Source organism: Pristiophorus japonicus, chromosome 6 (assembly GCF_044704955.1).
Source record: "Pristiophorus japonicus isolate sPriJap1 chromosome 6, sPriJap1.hap1, whole genome shotgun sequence".
Lineage (NCBI taxonomy): Eukaryota > Metazoa > Chordata > Chondrichthyes > Pristiophoridae > Pristiophorus > Pristiophorus japonicus.
The window spans coordinates 175,044,736-175,062,359 of NC_091982.1; the positions used below are offsets into that span (position 1 = coordinate 175,044,736).

At 45.8% G+C, this 17,624-nt stretch overlaps 1 protein-coding gene across 2 annotated transcripts in view; it reads right to left on the bottom strand.

Moving 5' to 3' along the window:
- Positions 1 to 17,624, bottom strand: part of capn10 (calpain 10) — a 64,211-nt gene that overhangs the window by 14,019 nt on the left and 32,568 nt on the right. For both annotated transcript variants that reach the window (XM_070883405.1, XM_070883406.1), the window contains exons 7-12: positions 14,374 to 14,540; positions 12,640 to 12,935; positions 12,007 to 12,209; positions 11,274 to 11,526; positions 4,051 to 4,247; positions 2,987 to 3,032 (exon numbers count right to left, since the gene is read on the bottom strand). In XM_070883405.1, coding sequence (XP_070739506.1) covers positions 2,987 to 3,032; positions 4,051 to 4,247; positions 11,274 to 11,526; positions 12,007 to 12,209; positions 12,640 to 12,935; positions 14,374 to 14,540 — 1,162 coding nt within the window. The remainder of the gene's footprint in view (positions 1 to 2,986; positions 3,033 to 4,050; positions 4,248 to 11,273; positions 11,527 to 12,006; positions 12,210 to 12,639; positions 12,936 to 14,373; positions 14,541 to 17,624) is intronic.

A 17,624-nucleotide genomic window follows, 5' to 3' on the forward strand; every position in this document is an offset into this window, starting at 1 on the left:
GAGAAGCGGCCGGGCGGACGGGGAGAGAAGCGGCCGGGCGGTGCGGGGAGAGAAGCGGCCGGGGGAGAAGCAGCCAGGCGGTGCGGGGAGAGAAGCGGCCGGGCGGACGGGGAGAGAAGCGGCCGGGCGGACGGGGAGAGAAGCGGCCGGGGGAGAAGCAGCCAGGCGGTGCGGGGAGAGAAGCGGCCGGGCGGACGGGAAGAGAAGCGGCCGGGCGGACGGGGAGAGAAGCGGCCGGGAGAGAAGCAGCCAGGTGGTGCGGGGAGAGAAGCGGCCGGGCGGACGGGAAGAGAAGCGGCCGGGCGGACGGGGAGAGAAGCGGCCGGGAGAGAAGCAGCCAGGCGGTGCGGGGAGAGAAGCGGCCGGGCGGACGGGGAGAGAAGCGGCCGGGAGAGAAGCAGCCAGGCGGTGCGGGGAGAGAAGCGGCCGGGCGGACGGGGAGAGAAGCGGCCGGGAGAGAAGCAGCCAGGCGGTGCGGGGAGAGAAGCGGCCGGGCGGACGGGAAGAGAAGCGGCCGGGCGGACGGGGAGAGAAGCGGCCGGGGGAGAAGCAGCCAGGCGGTGCGGGGAGAGAAGCGGCCGGGCGGACGGGAAGAGAAGCGGCCGGGCGGACGGGGAGAGAAGCGGCCGGGCGGGGAGAGAGCACTGAGCCACAAGCCACTGCGGGGAGTATAGAGGGGAGAAAGACTGGGGGAGTGAGAGAGCTTGGTGGGAGGGATAGAGAGAAAGACAGGGTGAGGAGGAAGAGAGAGACGGGGTGGGGGATCGGAGGGGAGAAAGGTTCATCCAATCCAGAAGTCACGACACTATCACTATTCTCTTCATACCCAATAAACCTGTTAACAATCCGCACACAATGCCCCATCTATGGCAGGGGGAGATAGAGTCATACACTTGCACTGGGGCAAGGGACTTCGGTTGGGGGAGGCCGCACTTGCGCTGGTGCAAGGGACTTCAGCTGGGGGAGGCAGCACTTGCGCTGGGGTAAGGGACTTTGGCTGGCACTTGGTGGCTTCTTTTTTTTTAAACAGTAAATCTTTTATTTACTGAATTTTCCATTTTCCATTTAAAATCTCTTAGTTTTGTACTACCTTAACATTTCACTACCGCTAGGCAGCGCCGTGCCCAATTACAGACACAAACTCCATTGTACACACATTTATTATACCAGACAGTCCCATTTTCCTGGTGGCTTCTGGAGAGATCTATCCTCTGTGGCTTCTGGAAGTCAAAGTGGATGAGTTACAATTTGTGAAGTCAGTAAGAACATGGGCTGGGCGGTTCCAGTTACACATTCCAGCGAAACTTCAGGGTGTGGCTTATCCTCCAAGGGGACCAATCAGAGACAAGGGAGAGCCAGGGGTGGGTGGGGGGGGGACTTTTTTCACAGTACAAATAAACGCGTCCTTTAAAATAAATCATCCCACCCTGACCTCGGGTACTCTGGCAGGGTCAAGTGCAAAGGTCAATGGTGGAGCAGGATTCTTTTATAGTAGTAAAGGAGATCTGAGAATTTTTTGCCCGCAAAGCATTTTAATATTGCACTAATAAAACTACTGCTGACATTTGATAAGTATCACCACTGTAACATTAATTGTTTCAGAATCACAGTTGGTTTGTCCAGGAAGCTTAGATTTCTTGGATCTGTCAGCAGTCTAAGGGAAATAATTCACAATTGGTATGTTTATTAAAATCTTCAAATAAATCATGGGCCCAATTTTGGCCATGACTTGCATCAATTTTTTGGGAGTAAGTTGTTTTTTCTGGTGTAAGTTTAAAAAATGCCATTTTCCCAGAGTAAGTCAGTTAGGTACATTTTTTTTAGTTCAGTTTTTTTTTCAAAAAGGGGCGTTCTCAGCCACTTACGCCAGTTTTGGCCATTTATGCCACTTTGGCCAGCTAAAACTTACTCCAAATCGACTTAGGTCAGCGTATGTGGCCAGCTCTGAAAAACCTTGCGGGCAGTTAAGAAATCGGCGCAGGTTAGTACATTTAAAGCACCAAGACTCACAAAGCACTAAACAAAGCACAACAATAAGCATTCAATAACAAATAAAAAATAGAAGGAAGCTGAGGACCTGCACCAAGACTTACAAAGCACTAAACAAACTACAAAAAGTAATAAGCAATCAATCAATAATAAAAAATAGAAATCCTACCTTTATGCCAGAATCAAGTTTTTTTTTTAAAAAGTCCCCCCCCCGATCAAAACACTCTTTCTCCCTCCCCCCGCAAAACACTCTTTCTTCCCCCACCGCCCCCCCTCCCACTCAAAACTCTCCTCCTCCTCCTCCCCCGCCCCCCCCCCCCTCCCCAATCAAAACTCTCAAGCCCATTAAATGAAAAATAAAATTGAAGTCCTACCTCGGCCCGGGAACTCAGCAGGCCGGCCGGCTGATGCGGGAGGCCACTCTGCCGGGGATAGGGTGCGGCGAGATCGGGGCGTCCCTTTGGCCAGGGATAGGGGCTGCGAGCATCAGGTCCTGCTCACAGCCCACAGAACACGCTGGGAGGGCAGGAGCATGCGCGCAGACTTCACTGCACATGCGCGCAGGTGCCGGCACTGTTTTCGGCGCTGGCCTGTTGCTCCGCCCTACACTTCACAATGCACGCCACGCTGGGACTCCGGGGACTCAGAAGAGCGGCCAGGATGGGGCGACTTTTTTCCGGCACTGTTTCCAGTGCACAAAGTTGGCACACTTAAGGTAAGTGCACCGAAAAAAGGGGTTGGGCAAAATTGAGCCCCATGTTTCTGTATTAAGCATTAGTACACTACAGTACAGAAACGGTTGCCTTATTAAATGAATGAAATACAAAATAAATACCTGGTTGTTACTCACTAAAACTTGTATGGAGGGAAGGTAGAAATAAACCAATAGCCATTGACATCTAATAGTTTATAGGATATAGTTAATTACAAATTAATGTAGCACCATTTCCCTGCATAATATATATCTGAATATTTCAGGTTGATAAAAAATCATTACCTCATTAATTGTTTGTCCTAAGTTCTCCTGACACTGGAATGGCTTCCTAAATAGAGCAATCAACATTATTTAACATGAAATAGTCTATTCTTTAATATATATGTATTATATATCATACTGCTAATGATCAGAATAAAGGCTCAATAACATATAACCACTGATTTTAACCAAACCCGCCTGTGGGAACGGGGCTGCTTAGTGTCGGACACTCCGCCCGATTTTACGGGGTGTAAAACAGGCGTCCAACCTGAACCCAATCCATCCCCACAGGGTGGGTGTGACTAAAATCTGGGCTGTGGTTCTTGACATTTTGAGGCTTGTTTATATTATTGTAAGGAAGTTTATTAAGGCAGGCATCAGTGAGAAGAACAATGACGGACAGGTAAAGACCATCTAGTTCATCAAGCCTGTCCCACATCTTACCCAGCTTGGATAAATGCCTTCTCTCATTGAAAGGTATTACATAGCAGTGTGTTGGAATGTTGCCCTTTCAAGCATTGGTCCAAATCCATGATCGATAAAACGGAATGAACTGCTTTTCTCTCCCTTGTTGATTGGATGCAACACTGTCATTTTTCTTCAAGGGGCCTTCTTCAAATTATAGCTCAGATAGCCAAGGATGTCATTGTCTCTTTGACGTCTGGTAGAATCCTAAGTTAAATGTCTGGCTCTTCCCAACCCACTGACAATCCACTAATCAAATCATAATTGCTAAACTGTGTTGAGGACTAAAGAAAATATGAAAAATGCACAAAGAAATGCAATTGTCACTAATCTGAAATGGACCTAGTGTTGCTAAATTTTAATGGTACTTTTGTAACACAATACATTTTTTAATGTGTATTTTAATTTTACAATTTGTATTGGCAAAAGGTGCTTGGCCACATTTTGTAAGTCATCTCACAGAACTGAAAAGCTACTAACATGTTTTCCATTATATTGACAAATTCAGTACTTGAAATAAATTATAAACGTTGTTAAAATTTAAATCATTAAGTTCTTTAACGCAAGTCAAGCTCAAAGAATTTGGATCTAATAAAATTAGGAAGTAATTCTTATCCCACCTGTCTATTTTGGTTTCTACAGTGACTGTAAATTGTGCCTCGCTGTTGGGCAGGTATGTAGAAGGAATGATCTTATAATTTCCTGCCTTCAGAGTGCAAAGTTCAGTCATATCTCGTGTGTAGCGATGAGGCACACAAGTCACCACAGGGTCCAGAAGTTGAGGGGATGCTTGATTCAAATTCTTACTGTTGTGTACCTGTGTGAAACAAGTAACACATGTAAAAGACCAATCAACAGTTAATAGTTAAGCAGTAACTTCAGGAACTAAGAAGGAAATGGACGATGGAGATTATTTCCTCCCTGGCTGTGAAACCATCAGTGATGGGAACCAGTGATACACAACTCCACTGAAAATAAATAAAACAAGCTTTAAAGAAACTTTAGATAAATTATACAATGTAGTAACTGCTCCAAGTTGCCATTATGGGTTACTGGCACTGCAGCTGCTGCATCCCCTGAATGCAAATGAAACAAAAGTAGTAGAACAATAGGGGCCCAAAATTGGTGGACATACCGTCTACGGACCACCGACATACCGCCCAAAATCGCCAAATTGATCGAAAAATACCTACATACAGCCCAGTGGACATACCGCCGGATGGTATGCATACCGTCTGCCCATGCACACCGCCGACAAACCACCCAAAATTGCTAAATTGATCACTTACCACCGACCCTGCAGACCGCCCTGGAAAAGGTGGTTTTAAGTCGATATTCAGTCGGCGGTATGCATCTTTACTTGTACATTTTTTAAAAATCTCTCACCCACCCCATGTCTCTCCATTCCCCAGTCTCTTTCCCCACCCGCCCCGCCCCGCCCCCCACAGTGATCTGTTCCCCCCCCCCCCATCCGCCCCACCCCCGGCCAAAGCAGTGATCTCCACCCCCCGCAAGCAGTGATCTCCCCCCCCACTCCCCCGCAAGAAGCGATCTCCTCCCAAGCAGCGATCTCCTTTCACAGGTATCTCCCACCACAGCAGCGATCTCCTCCCTCTCTCAGGCTGGCAGTCTCTGGATTCTCGTCTGTGCCTCTCGGGGGGGGGGGGGGGGGGGAAGGGGAGCTTCGCAGCAGCATGCCCACGCGCACAACTCGGGACCCGAAGATTCCCAAGTGAAAATGACTCACTGTCCACACACCGCCGGCTGCACTCCGCTCCGCCCACTGCACTCCATTCGGCATACTGCCAAGAAAAAAGTGATGAAAATCACGCACACTCCACCCCAGCGGCATCCAGCGGTATGAAACGATATACCACTGGCATACCGCCGAGAAAGGGCGAACAACCAATTTCGCCCCCGAGGTGTTGCACCATCATTACACAATGGGAAAATGATACAAAGCCACTAACACGGAAGATCACTATTATTATTTTTATACAACACAACAATGTCAGTTTGGCTCAGTTGGTTGTACTTTGGCCTCTGCGCGAGAAAATTGTGGGTTCAAACCCCACTCCAACCTTGAGTACATATTTGAGGCAGCCACTTAATTGCAGTCGAGGAGGCGGGAGCTCGGAGCAGCGCGAGTCCGGGGTCGGCGAGAGGCCTATAAAGGCCAGCGGGAGTCGAGCAGTCAGTCGAGGAGGCGGGAGCTCGGAGCAGCGCGAGTCCGGGGTCGGCGAGAGGCGTACCGGTGCAGCTACAGGGAGAAGGCAAAGAAAGAAACAAAGGTGACGTCACAGCCTAGGGGGTAAGTGATTGGCTGGTGATTGGTGAGTAGTTTTTCTTTTTCTTCTTATATTAGTCAGTAACTTTTAACATTGTTGTTGCCAATTTAAGTGTATCTAAGGGTTAAGTCATGGCAGGAGAGCTCGGTCGGGTGTTATGCTCCTCCTGTACCATGTGGGAACTCGACTACGTGTGCAGGAGGTGTATCCACCTCCAGCTCCTGACTGTCCGCGTTGCGGAGTTGGAGCTGAGGGTGGATTCGCTCTGGAGCATCCACGATGCTGAGAATGACGTGAGTATCACATGTAGTGAGTTGGTCTTACCGCAGAGAAAGGGTCCACAGCCAGCTAGGGAATGGAAGACCAGCAGGAAGAGTAGTGCAAGGAAGGTAGTGCAGGGGTCCCCTGTGGTCATCCCCCTGCAAAACAGATACACTGTTTTGAGTACTGTTGAGGGGGATGACTCATCAGGGGAGAGCAGCAGCAGCCAAGTTCATGGCACCATGGCTGGCTCTGCTGCACAGGAGGGCAAGAAAAAGAGTGGGACAGCAATAGTGATAGGGGATTCAATGGTGAGGGGAATAGATAGGCGTTTCTGCGGCCGCGACCGAGACTCCAGAATGGTATGTTGCCTCCCTGGTGCAAGGGTCAAGGATGTCTCGGAGCGGGTGCAGGACATTCTGAAATGGGAGGGAGAACAGCAAGTTGTCGTGCACATTGGTACCAACGACATAGGTAAAAAAAGGGATGAGGTCCTACGAAACGAATTTAAGGAGCTAGGAGCTAAATTAAAAAGTAGGACCTCAAAAGTAGTAATCTCGGGATTGCTACCAGTGCCACGTGATAGTCAGAGTAGGAATCGCAGGATAGCGCAGATGAATACGTGGCTTGAGCAGTGGTGCAGCAGGGAGGGATTCAAATTCCTGGGGCATTGGGACCGGTTCTGGGGGAGGTGGGACCAGTACAAACCGGACGGTCTGCACCTGGGCAGGACCGGAACCAATGTCCTAGGGGGAGTGTTTGCTAGTGCTGTTGGGGAGGATTTAAACTAATATGGCAGGGGGATGGGAACCAATGCAGGGAGACAGAGGGAAACAAAAAGGAGGCAAAAGCAAAAGACAGAAAGGAGATGAGGAAAAGTGGAGGGCGGAGAAACCCAAGGCAAAGAACAAAAAGGACCACTGTACAGCAAAATTCTAAAAGGACAAGGGGTGTTAAAAAAACAAGCCTGAAGGCTTTGTGTCTTAATGCAAGGAGTATCCGCAATAAGGTGGATGAATTAATTGTGCAAATAGATGTTAATAAATATGATGTGATTGGGATTACGGAGACGTGGCTCCAGGATGATCAGGGCTGGGAACTCAGGGAAAACAGGGGTATTCAACATTCAGGAAGGGTAGAATAAAAGGAAAAGGAGGTGGGGTAGCATTGTTGGTTAAAGAGGAGATTAATGCAATAGTTAGGAAAGACATTAGCTTGGATGATGTGGAATCTATATGGGTAGAGCTGCAGAACACCAAAGGGCAAAAAACGTTAGTAGGAGTTGTGTACAGACCTCCAAACAGTAATAGGGATGTTGGGTAGGGCATCCATCAAACAGGAAATCAGGGGTGCATGCAATAAAGGTGTAGCAGTTATAATGGGTGACTTTAATATGCACATAGATTGGGCTAGCCAAACTGGAAGCAATACGGTGGAGGAGGATTTCCTGGAGTGCATAAGGGATGGTTTTTTAGACCAATATGTTGAGGAACCAACTAGGGGGGGAGGCCATCTTAGACTGGGTGTTGTGTAATGAGAGAGGATTAATTAGCAATCTCATTGTGCGAGGCCCCTTGGGGAAGAGTGACCATAATATGGTGGAATTCTGCATTAGGATGGAGAATGAAACAGTAAATTCAGAGACCATGGTCCAGAACTTAAAGAAGGGTAACTTTGAGGCGTGAATTGGCTAGAATAGATTGGCGAATGATACTTAGGGGGTTGACTGTGGATGGGCAATGGCAGACATTTAGAGACCGCATGGATGAATTACAACAATTGTACATTCCTGTCTGGCGTAAAAATAAAAAAGGGAAGGTGGCTCAACCGTGGCTATCAAGGGAAATCAGGGATAGTATTAAAGCCAAGGGCATACAAATTGGCCAGAAATAGAAGCGAACCTGGGGACTGGGAGAAATTTAGAACTCAGCAGAGGAGGACAAAGGGTTTGATTAGGGCAGGGAAAATGGAGTACGAGAAGAAGCTTGCAGGGAACATTAAGGTGGATTGCAAAAGTTTCTATAGGTATGTAAAGAGAAAAAGATTAGTAAAGACAAACGTAGGTCCCCTGCAGTCAGAATCAGGGGAAGTCATAACGGGGAACAAAGAAATGGCAGACCAATTGAACAAGTACTTTGTTTCGGTATTCACTAAGGAGGATACAAACAACCTTCCGGATATAAAAGGGGTCAGAGGGTCTAGTAAGGAGGGGGAACTGAGGGAAATCTTTATTAGTCGGGAAATTGTGTTGGGGAAATTGATGGGATTGAAGGCCGATAAATCCCCAGGGCCTGATGGACTGCATCCCAGAGTACTTAAGGAGGTGGCCTTGGAAATAGCGGATGCATTGACAGTCATTTTCCAACATTCCATTGACTCTGGATCAGTTCCTATGGAGTGGAGGGTAGCCAATGTAACCCCACTTTTTAAAAAAGGAGGGAGAGAGAAAACAGGGAATTATAGACCGGTCAGCCTGACCTCAGTAGTGGGTAAAATGATGGAATCAATTATTAAGGATGTCATAGCAGTGCATCTGGAAAATGGTGACATGATAGGTCCAAGTCAGCATGGATTTGTGAAAGGGAAATCATGCTTGACAAATCTTCTGGAATTTTTTGAGGATGTTTCCAGTAAAGTGGACAAAGGAGAACCAGTTGATGTGGTATATTTGGACTTTCAGAAGGCTTTCGACAAGGTCCCACACAAGAGATTAATGTGCAAAGTTAAAGCACATGGGATTGGGGGTAGTGTGCTGACGTGGATTGAGAACTGGTTGTCAGACAGGAAGCAAAGAGTAGGAGTAAACGGGTACTTTTCAGAATGGCAGGCAGTGACTAGTGGGGTACCGCAAGGTTCTGTGCTGGGGCCCCAGCTGTTTACATTGTACATTAATGATTTAGACGAGGGGATTAAATGCTGTATCTCCAAATTTGCGGATGACACTAAGTTGGGTGGCAGTGTGAGCTGCGAGGAGGATGCTATTAGGCTGCAGAGTGACTTGGATAGGTTAGGTGAGTGGGCAAATGCATGGCAGATGAAGTATAATGTGGATAAATGTGAGGTTATCCACTTTGGTGGTAAAAACAGAGAGACAGACTATTATCTGAATGGTGACAGATTAGGAAAAGGGAAGGTGCAACGAGACCTGGGTGTCATGGTACATCAGTCATTGAAGGTTAGCATGCAGGTACAGCAGGCGGTTAAGAAAGCAAATGGCATGTTGGCCTTCATAGCGAGGGGATTTGAATACAGGGGCAGGGAGGTGTTGCTACAGTTGTACAGGGCCTTGGTGAGGCCACACCTGGAGTATTGTGTACAGTTTTGGTCTCCTAACTTGAGGAAGGACATTCTTGCTATTGAGGGAGTGCAGCGAAGATTCACCAGACTGATTCCCGGGATGGCGGGACTGACCTATCAAGAAAGACTGGATCAACTGGGCTTGTATTCACTGGAGTTCAGAAGAATGAGAGGGGACCTTATAGAAACGTTTAAAATTCTGACGGGTTTAGACAGGTTAGATGCAGGAAGAATGTTCCCAATGTTGGGGAAGTCCAGAACCAGGGGTCACAGTCTGAGGATAAGGGGTAAGCCATTTAGGACCGAGATGAGGAGAAACTTCTTCACCCAGAGAGTGGTGAACCTGTGGAATTCTCTACCACAGAAAGTAGTTGAGGCCAATTCACTAAATATATTCAAAAGGGAGTTAGATGAAGTCCTTACTACTCGGGGGATCAAGGGTTATGGCGAGAAAGCAGGAATGGCGGTGCAGGCTAGAAGGGCTGAATGGCCTGCTCCTGCACCTATTTTCTATGTTTCTATGTTTTCTATGATAGTCTTGATCACTCATTAAATTGCTTCAGATGCAGGCACCACTGACTGAGAAAAGCCACTTTGTTTGTTTAGGAGTTGCAGATCCTTCTGCAAGGGCTCGGGTAGAGAAGGATCACGCAAAGAAACTAACACGTGTCATCTCTGCATTCCAGGATGATCCTGGAGTAGTGAGCAGTTTTGGCAAAAACAGTGAGGGCCTGATGTGGTCCAGAGAGATCTGGCGATGAATGGCTAAAGTAGTTGTGCGCCAAGTACATTCAAGTTGACACTCTTTGGACTTGAGGGAGTGAAAGTAGGGACTGTACCAGTGGGAACGACCAGGGTGGGAGAGAGTAGGGGGTTTTACTGGGAATGAGGGCATCAAAGTTGGAGGTAAGGGAGTGATTGAACAGGTCGACAGCTGCAGAAGTATTGCGCTCACTGACCTACATTGGAGGTGTTAGGGAACCAGGACTCAATTTAAAATTCTAATCTTCATGTTCAAATCCCTTCATGGTCTCCCCATCCCTATCACTACCACCTCCTCCAGCCTTACAACCCTCAGAGAACTCTGCGGTCCTCCAATCTTCGCCTCTTGCGTATCTCCCACTCCCTTCACCCCACCATTGTCAGCCATGTCAGCTCTGGAATTCGCTCTCTAAACCTTTTCATCTCTCTCTCATCCTTTAAGACACTTGTTAAAACCTACCTCTTTGACCAAGCTTTGAGTCACCCTTCCTAATATCTCCTTCTTTGGCTTGGTGTCATATTTTGTCTGATTATTCTTCTATGAGGCACTTTGGGACCTTTTCATACATTAAAGCCACTGTATAAATGCAAGTTATTGTTGTTTATGGAGGTAGAAAATTTGTTTCCAAAGATAAAACATAAAACACTCATAGCATTCAGAGCAGATATTAGAAGGTGCCAGAAACTCATGTTAATGGGACAAAATGGATTACAATTAAAAAAAAGTACAATGTTCACTACATATACGTGCAGCTTTTACATTCAGATATATTATAAAATCAGGGCACTGAGATTTATAAATGGGTATTTATTACTCATTAAAAATAGTTTGCATTAAGCAGAGTCCACTATAAAGATTATATTTAACTACAATAAAAACTCTTGCTATTGTAACCTCCTATTACCACCCCACAATTAGGCAGCAATATAAATTCAAATTAATGATCAAAAATAATAAATTCAAATGATCTAAAGGTAGTTATTTGATCCCATAATTCCACATTATTGTCTCCTTGTAACATCCCACAGACTTCATTACAGTTTCCTGCTGATTTTACAGAAATATTTAGCAGATTTCTATTACCAAGCTCATGTTCCTGTTGTTATAGTACATCTGGTTAAGCAATTTGGTTCACCTTAAATTCAACATAAGCACTTTCAATCTAGGTCAATCAAAATGCTTTGAATTCAAATCCAAGGTCAGTTAGATTTCCAGCGGCAACACATGGGATTACCTGATAAACATGAAATCCTATTGGCAGAAACTGTCCATCAAAATTTTCCTGGCACAGCGTGATTCTAACGTTCCCAACACCAGTATCAGAGAGGATTGAGAATGGCAAATGTGGATTAATGTTGTATGTTGGGAAGTTCCTGCTTCCACCTGCACTCTTTCCATTGATCCATGAATCTGTGAATTGCATTATCTCCCACTCCCCTTCACAATTCTCCTCAAACTGGGTAAGTGGCTGAGCTGCTTTGACTACACTAAGGGCAGAAAAGTATTAAATGAATTTCAGTTTTTGGCACCATCATGAAGATTGTTTCACAATACTTAGTGCAAGATATTATTAAAGAGGAAAAGTAACACGAGGAGAAAATACATATACCACATTAATCGTAGTATTTTGTAAAAATTTAAAAAAATTATATTTCCTAAATTTCCATGCAAGTATTCTTTATTCCAGCATTTTATTAGTGGAGTTTGTTTGACATAAATACAGAGTGGGAACTGCTCGGACAGTATCTGTTTCTCATTAATGATATCAAATCAGGCTGTTTTGTGCTTGATTAATTTTGCATTCTCCAGCTCCAATAATGCCAAATCAACACATACAACTTATTTCTAAAAATAAGTTGGATTTGTTATCTTTGGGTATTTATGCTTTTAAAATCCATCCAGAATAAAAACAAATTTCTCTATCTCACTTATTTCATGTCTTCAAGACTGGATTTCTCTCTCCTTACCTCAATGAAATTTTAGATGTTGAAAAAGCACGTAGTAGAAAATGTCCATCTTCATCTTTCATGAAGGTACTGGGGATGACAAGGTAGTAGCCAGGTGTAAGATCACAATGCAGTTTCACTTCCCTGTCATATGTATGGCATTCTGTTGAAATGGTTGGTGGTTTGGCAACAGTTTTCTGCAAATTAAATCGTTTCTTCTCCACCTAAAATTTCACACAGAGGATAGAAGAAAATAAATAGTTGGTTGAATGGCAAAAAACAAACTGAATTATCCATTCTCTTTCCCAAAAAAGGAATAATCAAGGCCGAATGCTACACATACTGTTAGTCTTACAGTCATCTCCTGATTGGATTTGACCTCTTTCTGGTTTCAGGAAGTATTGAAAGACACTTTTGCTTTGTGTTTCTAATTATAATCGTGAATTCTACATTTAAATGTTTCCAACTTGCACGATTTACAAGTTTAGGGTCTTATCTTAGATATTTTCTCTGGTACAGCTGTGCTAGTCACTGCCATCAGAATGTAACAAATAAGAATACATGCCAAAAACCAATGGTTTAGATATTATACATTACACTTGTAGAATACATTTTTAATTCCTGCTTGAGCTATTTTGTTTGAGCTACAAGTACCTTCCATACGTGTAATCCTATTGCTCGGTAATGTTTCTGTTGGAGGACATCAGCGGTGGGCCCTTCTTCATTATCATGACAATGCATTGCAACATTCTCTGACGAACAAGTCTTGCCTTTTATGCTGCTGGAATCACATTTTTTTTGTAAAATTGCGATAATTACTTCACCTGGATCCAGAATTCTCAGCCAGAATTTGGGGTTGCTACAGAAACTGCTGTTGTTACGGCAACCACCTGCAGACTGACCTTTGACCCATACTCCTGAAAGTTGCCGCGTATGGCATAAACTTTTACCTAAATGAAGAAAGCAAAATTCTAAAGCAAACACTGTCACCTGTACTTTACATATTAAGTAAAGAGAGCCCTCCAATGATTTTACCAATCAAGTTCATCCCGATACATATACATACTTTGTTCAGTAGCAGCCACTGCAGACCAGGTATCATTACTGGTATTGAGTAATACTGTGAACATTTATAAACTGCATGGTAGTATCTACACAGAACTGATAATGCTGATCTAAATTTTCAGACTATATATACACATTAAGGTAGGTCTTACAGAAAAAAATACTTAAGAGAAAAACAGAAGAAGTCAAACAAAGAACTTGTATTTTATAAATCAATTTCCATTTACATTGTATTTTAACACAAAAAATCACTTCCTCTGCATCTCACAAAGTGTTTTACAATCAATGGATTATTTCTGAAGTGCAGTCACTTATGTAAGCTACAGCAAAGTTCACAAAAAGCAAATGGAAGAATGACCCGATCATTTATTTACTGTTGGTGGAAGAAGGAACATCAGCCAATAATTATAGAACAGTACAGCTCTTTGAAAGGGCTATACAATTATTCCCCCACCCCTGTTCTTTCCCCATAGCCCTGCAATGTTTTTCTTTTCAAGTATATATCCAATTCCATTTTGAAAGTTACTACTGAATCTGCTTCCATCACAAAGGTAGTACATTCCAGATCACAACTCGCTGTGTAAAAGAAATTCTCATATTCCCCCCTGGTTCTTTTGACAATTATCTTAAATTTGTGTTCTTTGGTTACCGACCCTCCTGCCAGTAGAAACAATTTCTTGTTATATACTCTATGCTGCTATGAATATTACCAGCAGACCCATAATTTTCAACACCTCTATTAAATCTCCACTTAACCTCTGCTGTAAGAAGAACAATCCCAGTTTCTCAGACCTCCACATAACTGAAGTCCCTCATCCATGGTATCATTCTAGTAAATCTCCTCTGCACTCTTTCCAAGGCCTTGACATAATTTCAGGAGACACCCTGAACATCCTTGGTTATAAGGGCATGGAGATAAGAGTGATGGGTTTGGGCAGCTGTGTTATCCTACTGTTGGTATTCAGTGGGAAAGAAAATGAAATATCCATTTGGATGTCCACATAAATTCCCAGCATTCACTTCAGTGCAGCTCTCTGTCATTTACCCACCCATATAAAACTTGGGACCAGGGCTACTAAATACATTTAAAGAGTTTGCTGGTAAGATTCAAAGCAACATTAGAGAGTATATTTCTATTTCTTAATGTTTCCACTTAGTTACTCAGGAAGCTTAGTGCCAAGTGTTCTGGCACTTCATTTTGAGATTGGGACAATGGGCTTCTCGATAGGGATCCCTGACCCAGAGGCTCACAGATATCACATTGATAATACTGAAATGTATGTTCTCTGTAAAACTGCCTAAGATTTAAATATCTAAACTTACCTGTTAAAAGACTGAGAATGTGTCCCTCCATATTTATTGGATAACCTACTGTCACCTCATCAAAATCCATGAAAAACTCGTGCTCCTCCACCCAGAACTCCCCCTCCTCTGCCATGGACTGTAGCTCTGTAGCAATGGCAAGATCCACTTTCTTCCAACCATCACCCCTGCAAAATAAATCACTGATCAGAAATTAGGATTAATTTATAATTAGTAACTGGTCAATCTCAGATGACATCAAGACCAAGTGTAGACTTCAGGTGAAGAAGGATCAAGTCGGGGGGGGGGGGGGGGGGGGGGGGGGGGGGGCGGAATAATTTGACCACAGTGACAGATGTCATTCAGTACCCAATTTAAAGTCATATATTTTGTCCTTATTTTTAAAGTAATATTTGTGGGGGGGGGGGGGGGGCAGGGAAAGAGGCGAGGGGATGAGGAGGGAGGGATCAGAGAGGGGGGAAGGTGAAGGATAGAAGAAGGAAGAGGGATAGGGGAGAGGAGGGGATAAGAGAAGTTGGAGTGGGAAGAATTTGTTGCATGGTGGGGAGATGGCTTGGACAAGTTTCTCAGGTGAGGGTGGGGAGGGAATCGGGATGGTGGACATTATGCTTCATGGAGTGAGGTGACATACTGCTCATTGAAGGGTGGCAGAGGTTTGGTTGCTGAGCTCAATGGGTATGAGGTGGGTAGGGAGTGGTGGGGGAAAGTATGTTCCGTTCCTGGTTGTGGACCTGCTGAGTTAGGAAGGGGCAGTTCAGGTAGTTAACATCGTGCTCACTATGGGAAGGAGGAGGCACTTTGAACCTATATTACTTAGTGGGGAAGATGGGTGGTTTCATACGAAAATGGGAATTATGCACTTTCCATTGCAGGATACTGAGAAGTGTAGAGGAACAAAGGGACCTTGGAGTGCATGTCCACAGATCCCTGAAAGTAGCAGGCCAGGTAGATAAGGTGGTTAAGAAGGCATACGGAATGCTTGCCTTTATTAGCCGAGGCATAGAATACAAGAGCAGGGGGGGGTTATGCTTGAACTGTATAAAACACTGGTTAGGCCACAGCTGGAGTACTGCGTGCAGTCCTAATCACCGCATTACAGGAAGGATGTGATTGCACTGGAGAGGGTACAGAGGAGATTTACGAGGATGTTACCAGGAGTGAAGAATCTAAGCTATGAGGACAGATTAGATAGACTGGATTTGTTTTCATTGGAACAGAGGAGGCTGAGGGGAGACGTCATTGAGGTGTATAAAATTATGAGAAGCCGAGATATAGTGGATAGAAAGGGCCTATTTCCCTTTGCAGAGGGGTCAACAACCAGGGGGCATAAATTTAAAGTAATTGGTAGAAGGTTTAGAGGGAATTTGAGGGGAAATTTCTTCACGCAGAAGGTTGTGGTGGTCTGGAACTCACTGCCTGAAAGAGTGGTAGAGGCAGAAACCCTCATCACATTTAAAAAGTACTTGGGATAGGCACCTGAAGTGCCGTAACCTGCAGGGTTACAGACCTAGAGCTGGAAAGTGGGATTAGGCTGGATAGCCTCTTGTTGGCCGGCATGGACACAATGGGCCAAAATGGCCTCCTTCCGTGCTGTAAACTTCTATGATTGCGGTGGTTCAGTGCAATTAATTGCTGTTAACTCCTCTTAATATTGGGCTATCAATTTTCAGGAAATTTCATTGGTTTGCTCTTACCTGAGCACCACTGGGCAAAACAGTTAATGCGGGAAATCTCAGCAGGTCAGGCAGCATCTGTGGAGAGAAAAACAGAGTTAACGTTTCAGGTCGATGACCCTTCGTCAGAACTGGCGAATGTTTGAAATGAACAGATTCTTAAGGAGTACTGAAAGGGGGAGGGAAGGAAAGAACAAAAGGGAAGGTCTGTGATAGGGTGGAAGACAGGAGAGAGTAGAGACAAAAGGGATGATGGCCTGACTTGAGATGGTAATAGCAGAAGTTAGAAAAAGGTTAGTCTCGATAGGATGTGAATGGCGGAATAATTGGCAGCTGCCATGGAAGACAGAGAGAAAAAAATTACACAAGATTGGGGGGGGTTTAAAAAAGAGGAAGGGGAGTCAAATATGGGCTGAGGTTATGGTCTGAAATTGTTGAACTCGATGTTGAGTCCAGAAGGCTGTACAATGCCTAAATGAAAGATGAGGTTCTGTTCCTCGAGCTTACGTTGAGCTTCATTGGAACAGTGTAGGAGGCCGAGGACAGAGATGTCAGAGGTCAGAGTGGGAGTGAAGCGGGGAATTAAAGTGACAGGCGACCGGAAGCTCGGGGTCACACTTACGGACTGAACGGAGGTGTTCTGCAAAGCGGTCACCCAATCTGCATTTGGTCTCCCCAATGTAGAGAAGACCACATCATGAGCAGCGAATATAGAATACATGTACAGCGTCATAAATCCAGAGTTACGGAATCCGTACTGTTCCAGAATCCAAGCACCGGGACGATCCGTGGCGGGGTCGTCCGGAATCCGTAAAATGTTCCGAAATCGAGACTCCCCGGTCTTGGCCTGACTCCCACCGCCTCGGCCCAACCTCCCCCCGCCTCGGCCCGACCTTCCTCGACCTCTGGCCGCCTGACCTCCCCCCGGCCTCGGCCCGACCTCTCTCGATCTCTGGCCGCCCGACCTCCCCCTGGCCTCGGCCTAACCTTCACCCGGCCTCATCCCGACCTTCCCCCGGCCTCATCCCGATCTCCCCCTAGCCTTGGCCCGAACTCTGGCCGCCCGACTGCCCCCACTTCGGCCCAACCTCCCCGCTCCTTACGTCAGCCTGACCTCCACACCCCCTCCCCTCGACCCGAGCCCCCCCTTACCTCGGCACGACCCAAATTCACCATCCCTTACCTCGGCCCGCTCCGACCCTGTTACCTCCCCTGCCCCCTCCGCCACCTTGGCCTAGGCGTTTCTGGACTTGGGACATCGGAAAGACGTTCCAAAGTCCAGAAATGCATGAACCTGGGCTCGAGCATTTCTGGATTAGGCACGTCATAAAGACATTCTGGAGTCCGGAAATACAGAATCTGGAGCGGCCTCGGTCCCGAGGCTTCCGGATTCTCAACGCTGTACCTGTACTAAAATTGAAAGAAGTACAAGTAAATCGCTGTTTCACTTGGAAGGAGTATGTGGGGCCCTGAACAGTGGGAAGGGAGGAGGTAAAAGGGCAGGTGTTGTATTTCCTGCGCTTGCACGGGAAGGTGCTGCAGGAAGGGGAGGGGTGCTGGGGGTGATTGCGGAATGGA